This window comes from Charadrius vociferus, unplaced genomic scaffold, assembly GCF_000708025.1.
Source record: "Charadrius vociferus isolate BGI_N301 unplaced genomic scaffold, ASM70802v2 scaffold1429, whole genome shotgun sequence".
Lineage (NCBI taxonomy): Eukaryota > Metazoa > Chordata > Aves > Charadriiformes > Charadriidae > Charadrius > Charadrius vociferus.
The window spans coordinates 30,791-37,984 of record NW_009650164.1 but is presented as its reverse complement, the minus strand read 5'-3'; the positions used below and the strand labels follow the sequence as shown (position 1 = coordinate 37,984).

General features: G+C 51.4%; 1 protein-coding gene across 1 annotated transcript in view; it reads left to right on the top strand.

Moving 5' to 3' along the window:
* The first annotated feature begins 810 nt into the window (after positions 1 to 810).
* AARS (alanyl-tRNA synthetase) overlaps positions 811 to 7,194 on the top strand; it is a 17,096-nt gene continuing 10,712 nt past the window's right edge. Inside the window, exons 1-8 of the mRNA XM_009892400.1 lie at positions 811 to 1,017; positions 1,671 to 1,859; positions 2,520 to 2,665; positions 3,731 to 3,922; positions 4,357 to 4,501; positions 5,752 to 5,897; positions 6,459 to 6,567; positions 6,665 to 6,871. Coding sequence (XP_009890702.1) covers positions 874 to 1,017; positions 1,671 to 1,859; positions 2,520 to 2,665; positions 3,731 to 3,922; positions 4,357 to 4,501; positions 5,752 to 5,897; positions 6,459 to 6,567; positions 6,665 to 6,871 — 1,278 coding nt within the window. The 5' untranslated portion in view covers positions 811 to 873. The remainder of the gene's footprint in view (positions 1,018 to 1,670; positions 1,860 to 2,519; positions 2,666 to 3,730; positions 3,923 to 4,356; positions 4,502 to 5,751; positions 5,898 to 6,458; positions 6,568 to 6,664; positions 6,872 to 7,194) is intronic.

Below are 7,194 nucleotides of genomic sequence, written 5' to 3'. Positions count from 1 at the left end.
CTCCCTCCGTCCCTGCCGGGCTCCCTCCGTCCCGCTCCCTCCGTCCCGCTCCCTCCGTCCCGCTCCCTCCGTCCCGCTCCCTCCGTCCCGCTCCCTCCGTCCCGCTCCCTCCGTCCCGCTCCCTCCGTCCCTGCCCGGCTCCTTCCGACCCGCCTCCAACGACTGACGGGCCTTACTCATCTGAGGAATTACCGTCCCCCTGCAGCCGGAGCGGGCTGCTGGGAGCTCGGCCCTCTGGAGAACTGCATTGCGCTCCATCGGCAGAGGACAGTTCTGTCCCCGTTAGGATCTAGCGGAGGTGCTCACCCCCAAACCATCGCCTGCCACTGGTGTGCGTCGGTAGGGTGGTGCGGTTCCTCGCAGGGGAGGTTTCCAGGCATCCCTGGAGTTGAGCCTGCTTTGAGCAGAGGGGTGGATGAGGTGATACTCGAAGGTCATTTCTAAACTCAGGTGTTCTATGATGTTATGATTTAATCACCCTGAATGACTTTAGGCGTTAGCAATCTTCCCCCTCCTCTGCGTCCCTGGCAAGGCAGACACAACCTCTAACTAAGTTCAGGATCCAGGTGAACTTGGTATTTTAAAAATGCATGTTTTCAAAGAACAGGTAACGAGCTCAAGCTCTAGAAATTGGGGAGAGGATATTTGGGTTTGGGTCAGCACCATTTGGGGCGGACTGATGGAGTTGTCAGTGAGAGTAGTTACTAAGGTGGGGAGACCCTTTCAGGAGACGCAGGCGATGATCCTGGTGTTATTGCTTCAGCTGATGCCATGTCAGAGCCTTGTTTGTTGTTGTTGTTTCTTCAGACTGCACCGAGGCCTTGCCGCTTTCCCTTACGCTTGCTTTGGACAGCTGTGACTTACAGCTTCAAGATGGAAGCTACGCTAACAGCTAGCCAGATCCGGCAACGGTTTATTGACTTCTTCAAGGAAAACAAGCATACCTATGTGCACTCCTCTTCTACAATCCCCCTGGATGACCCCACGCTGCTGTTTGCCAATGCTGGTATGAACCAGGTAGGATTCCCACCATGGTTCTTACAAACATATCCTGTAGCAGATGAAACCTGTGAAGCTGTTTGTGTGGAAAATTATTTTTGTTTTCTCCATCTTCCTTCTGGTCACAAAGAGGTGGTTGCTGTGTCTGCTGGAGTCCTCTGTGCTCTCGCAAAATTGGCAAGAGCACTGGGAGAGGTTCCTATATTGGCTGGGGTGACTGTGCAGTGATGGGAGCACTGCCAGTCTCCCTTCCTTGACCCTTTGGACCACAGCTAGTCCTGGCACAAATGACTAATGGCATCTTTAAAGACTGGTTGGGGCTGGGCTGCTGGAAGGGCTCTGCTGGAGATCAGCACACAGTTTTCACTGACTTTTTTTTTTTTTTTTTCTGGTCAGATGGGAATCTGGCTACTTTCAGTCCCTTTGGAAGTCCTGGGGTTTGGCGGGCTCCAGGAACATGTGTGTGTGTGGAGGGGAGAGCTAAGTTATGGGTAGTGCTGCAGCCTCCTCGCACACAGGAGAGAGCAGGCTTGTTTCTAAAAGCTGCCTTGGATACATCCAGGCTAGTGGTATCGTGATGTAGATGATGCTTACTACCTTGCTGTTGTTTGCAATGTTTGAAAACAAACTCTTAGCACTTTTCTTGATTGCCCTTTTTTCTTTCCTCTCAGTTCAAACCCATCTTCCTCAATACTATTGACCCCTCGCACCCGCTCGCTAAACTGAGCAGAGCCACCAACACTCAGAAGTGCATCCGAGCAGGGGGCAAGCACAATGACCTGGATGACGTTGGGAAAGATGTCTACCACCACACTTTCTTCGAGATGTTGGGGTCCTGGTCCTTTGGGGATTATTTCAAGGTAAAATAGGCTAGTTGCAGCTCTGAATCTCTTGCACAAAGTTACCCGTCTCTGTGAACTCAGCAGAGCATTTGCCAAGAGGAAGGAGAATATCTTGGCATAGAGTGGTTCGTAAGGTGTGTGTGTGGCTCCTTTGGAATAAATGAGCTTGGAGGCTACCCCAACCCTGTAGAATATTTTGAGATTAATTACTTAAGGTTTCCAAAGCTGATTATATTAACTCCACTAGTTTGGAGTCTTCAGGCAGAGGTTTTAGCTGCTGTCCTGGAGCTGTGAGGAGTTGTGTGCACTGTGTGAATATAATGGACCTCTAACAGGAGTGATTATAAAATAATGATATCCTTTCCCAAGCTTCGTGAAAGCGTAGTGTTCCAAGTCAGAAAGAGAAACTTAAGAATACAGAATAACCCGAGAATTAAAAGGCTTTTGGGAGGCAGTGAACATGCTAGGAGTTAACTTGGCTGCATATAGAAAGCCATATGAGATGTTTCTTGTGCCCTGTTTACTGCATATATTAATTTGCCTCTTTCAAATGTTAAAAGTGTTTTTGTTAAAAGTTTTTGGCTGTTTAGCTGCTGATACCTACAGTAGCCAGTAGTCTGCATGTTGAAGAGAAACTCTCTTTGCATTTACTTGCTGACTTCGTCTTTCCTTCTGCAGGAACTTGCTTGTAAGTTGGCACTGGACCTTCTCACCAAGGAATTCGGCATCCCTGCTGAAAGACTCTACGTCACTTACTTTGGTGGAAATGAGGCTGCAGGACTGCAGCCAGACCTGGAGTGCAAGCAGATATGGTTGAATTTGGGGTAAGGTCTTCAACTGAGGAAGGTGCATGTTTTGATGAGTGGTAGTCATTCAGAGGAAGGTGGCACATGTTATGTGGCAGAGCACATATAACTAGAGGTTTTAACAAAATTGAAGTGTCGCAAATAATGTTTGAAGGGTGGCGGAGCTGCAAAGCCAAAGGGCAGCACTGGTATTAGATAGCAGAGACTGAGAGCTTTCGTTTCAAAATCTGGTGTAAGCTTAAGAACATGAGTGCCCTGCTGGGTCAGATCAGTGGTCTGTCCAGCCCAGTGCTGCCTCTGAGAAGTTGCTGTGTGGGGAAAGCAGGCACGCCTGACTGGCCTGCGCTCTGTTTTCCTCCTCCCCTCCCAGCATCCACAGTCTCTGGATTAGTTTATTAGAGGGTGATCCATCTGCTCCCCTGAGCCTCTGTTTGGGGCTCTGCTCCTTCAGAGTACATCTGATTCTGGTTTGAAGCTGTTGGATTTTTTTTTGAATCTCAATTGTAGTCTCTCACCTAGCCTTGCCCTTTCCAAATTGAAGAGTGCTACTCTCTTCTATACTCCCTTCCTAAGGCAGCTGTTTCACCCCTAGGTAGTTTTAGTTGCCCTCCTCTACACATTCGCTGCTTCTACCTCACCTTCCTTGAGATGAGGATGCGAGAACTGCGCTCAGCACTCAGGCTGTGGGTGGGCCAAAGCTTGATGTAGTGGTGATGTGATGCCTTTGGTCTTGTGGCTGTAGTCCCCTCTAAAGCCTGCCACTGACCCTGTGACACACCTCTGCACTGTGGGGCCAAACCTGTCTCGTGTATTAAGGTTGGAGATCATGATGGTGGCTTTGCTGAGGTGTTGTGTATGCCTCTGCCTCTAGCTGGGACAAGTACCAGGCACCACTGTTCACTTGATCCTCCTCAGTGGGCATCTTGAGAGCTGGCTATTGGATTAGTCTTTCTCGAGACTCTGACAATTCATCCACTCATCCAGGGAATCAGAGAGCTGAGGTTTCTCAAGCGTAGCCTTTAGTTTGGGGAATTCTTGCCTTGCTCTTAGTCTCTGTTGTTCAATAAGAGTTTCTTGTTACAGGCTGGCTGAGGGCAGGATTCTGCCTGGCAATATGAAGGATAACTTCTGGGAAATGGGAGACACGGGCCCCTGTGGCCCTTGCAGTGAGATCCACTATGACCGGATTGGGGACAGAGATGCTTCCCACCTGGTCAATCAGGATGACCCCAACGTTCTGGAGATCTGGAATCTGGTGTTCATACAGTTCAACAGGTGAGCAAGACCTGCTTCCCTCCCCAGCCTGCTCCAGCTCGGCGTGAGGGGTTGCTCGGACTGCGCGCTGTTTTAACTGCCCCTGGTTTGCTCGCCTGTTCCCTCTTGTCCAGAAGCTGTGAACTTTGTGATGCTCTGTCCCCTCACCCACCTGTACAGAAGAGGCTGGCCACACTGGCTTTGGGGACAGATGGGGGTGTTTTCTCAATTCATCTGTCAGGAGTTCAGTAGGGGATAAGTGCCGTGCCACTCAGGGTCTAAGTTGTCATTAAGGGTCTTGTTATTTATGACAGTTGCCTTGTGTGTGGCTTTGTGTATGGGCCCATGTCATAAATCTGATGGAACAAAGCTCACGGAGATGCGAGGAGAGATGGGGTTTGCCCCTGCAGAGCCTCCATCCATAACAGCTCATCTTTCTTTTTGTGGCTGGGCAGGGAAGCTGATGGGACGCTGAAACCTCTTCCTAAGAAAAGTATTGATACTGGGATGGGCCTGGAGAGGCTGGTCTCTGTGCTGCAGAACAAGATGTCCAACTATGACACTGACCTTTTCCTTCCTTACTTTGAAGCCATCCAAAAGGTATGAACTGGGGAGTCTGGGTTTGGGCCTGACCCAGCTGCATCCATTCCCTGAATCCCTGGGGAGATGAGAGGGACTGGTTGGACGGGGTGGTTATGTCTGCAGGTCTCTGCTTTCCCAGCTGCTGCGAGCCTGCAGGTTTGTATTTTGCTGAGGGTGGCAACACTGGCTGGCACAGTAATTGCTGCATTGGGGCATGTTTCCCGGGGAAAACACAGGACAATGAGCGGTGCAGCTTTCCCAGACGTTTCCTGTGGACTGTCCTGCTTGTGCACTTCTTGGTCCTCTCTGAGTGGGAGATGCTCTGCAGTTCCGTATGGCCAAGGGCCGCCTTTTTGCCATGTGGTAGAGAGCACATGGTGCTGCTGACCCAGAATCAGAGTTTGTCCTTCAGTCTCTTACCTGGAACATGCTGATCTGTAGAAAATCCCCTGAGAGAGGAGGTCTTTGCCATAAATCATGACAGTTGCTTGCAGAAGCAGTGTGCTGTCACTGCACCTTCCTGGGTAGGGGCCGTGTTACCAGTGCTGGGAACTCTGTGTGCAAGTCCAAGCCTTGCACACGGATCAAAAACTCCGTGGAAGCAGCAGAGCTTCCTGGCTGCCGCTCATGCTGGAAGAAACATAGGGTGAAGAGCCCAGGCTCAGGCCTCTGGGGAGAGATGAAGTGCAGAGATTCAGAGTTGGAATTGCAGGGCTGTGTTTCTTCGATGTTAAAGCCACTGGCTAGACACAGCCCCTGTGTCCTTGTCTGCCTTCCTGCAGCCTGCTGGGAGCCTGGCTGTAGGGACTGTGCCCATGTGAGCGCTGCTTTGTTACAACACTGTCTTTCCCTTGGGTACGGATAAAACCAACCTAAAAAAGGGAAGGTGGTACTGTTTCCCATGTGACAGAATTTGAGAAGTTCATGCCAGGTCAGATTCCTTGAGCCAGTGTGCAAAACAGATGATTTCCCTGCACTCTGTCCCTCTCCTGTCCTGGCCTCTTAAAGTTGGGATAAATTGGCTCTTCTTCCCTCTGGTCTTGGAGATCCTTTGGCCCTGGAAAGGCAGGCCGTGGCACCATGCAGAGCCTCACAGGTCTCTGTCTTCCCTGGCTTCACCGAGTCACCTCTTTCCAAGAGGAGTGTGCCACCTCTGTGGCTGCGGGCAGTGGGATGGGGCTGGCTTCCGAGGTGCTTCCCTGTTGTGTTGCTGTTCCCTGCTGTCCATAATTGTCCCCTATGCCCACCACCTTCTCCTCTCTGCACAGGGCACGGGTGCCAGGCCATATATGGGGCAGGTTGGTGCTGAGGATGCTGACGGTATAGACATGGCCTACCGCGTGCTGGCTGACCATGCACGGACCATCACGCTGGCCCTTTCTGATGGGGGCAGACCTGACAACACTGGCAGAGGGTAAGAAGGGAGCTGCCACAATGCTACCGCTCCCATTCTGTTCAGCACGTCTTCCCTGAGGGCTCTGAGATCACATGTGTCTCTGCGATGTCTTTGAATTCATCATTAAAGCGGTGGATAGCAGAGTGTTTGCTCAGTACGTTTGACGTTTGAATCCCTGTAGCAAGGTCCGCCCAAAAGGCCAAGATACACAGGTCTGAGGGTTCTTGTGAGTACCAGTCCTGCTGTGTCAGCCCCCAGAAAAGATTGCTGTGGGCAGACAGGCACAAAACTCTGCTTGGTGCAGTGCTGCTGTCAAAAAAACCCCAAACCAATGAAGTTTGGGACAGGGGGCTGTGCTGTGGGTGCTCCTCGACTCACAGGACTGACAGAAGGACAGAGTGAGTCTGGGCGATGGAGGCACCTCACCTCTGGCTTGCTGCTGGTGTGAGCAGCTACTTGAGAGAAAATGTGGGAAGAGAACCCTGTGCTCTTGCTCCTGGGAGGGGGTGCCAGGAGGTGGATGCCCTGAGAGCAGCTCAGAGGTGTACCGTTTGTATAAGGGACTCTGCTGTTCCCTAGGTATGTGCTGAGGCGGATTCTCCGACGGGCTGTGCGCTACTCCCATGAGAAGCTCAATGCCCCCAAGGGTTTCTTTGCTACTCTGGTTGATGTGGTGGTGCAGTCACTGGTAAGTTCTTTCCTCGCTCCGCTATGTCTGCCGAAGTCTTCCTCTGCTGAGGTGTTTGGCTCTCCATGCTGAAGGACTAATCCTCCTGGATCTGCAGGGAGATGCCTTTCCTGAGCTGAAGAAAGACCCGGATATGGTGAAGGACATTATCAATGAAGAAGAGGATCAGTTCCTGAAAACACTCAGCAGAGGACGTCGCATCCTGGACAGGAAGATCCAGAGCCTGGGGGACAGTAAAATTATCCCTGGTAAGGCTGTGACTTCTGTCTGGATGCACCAAAAGACATTTATTATCTGGGACCAAGTTAGGGCTCAGCTGGGCTGGGAACTGAGAGATGGTAGAAGGTGTGAGGGGACAGAGTTGGAGGCAAAAGACCATTGCTCAGAGCTGGGCCACCCATTTCTCCTTTGGTCTGTGTTGACTTGCTTGGGTTTCCAACCTGCCCAGGCACCATGTGATCTCCATGCTGTCAGAGAGGAGCCTTTTAGATGTTCGTGTTCACCAGAGCTGTTCCCTCTCCTGCGATAGCACAGAGACAGTTGGGTGGGACAGAGCCAGTTGGAGAGGGGGGAAAGGAGCGGGGTCTTACAGAGCAGGAGCACTGACTGCTCTGCTTTTTCTCTGAA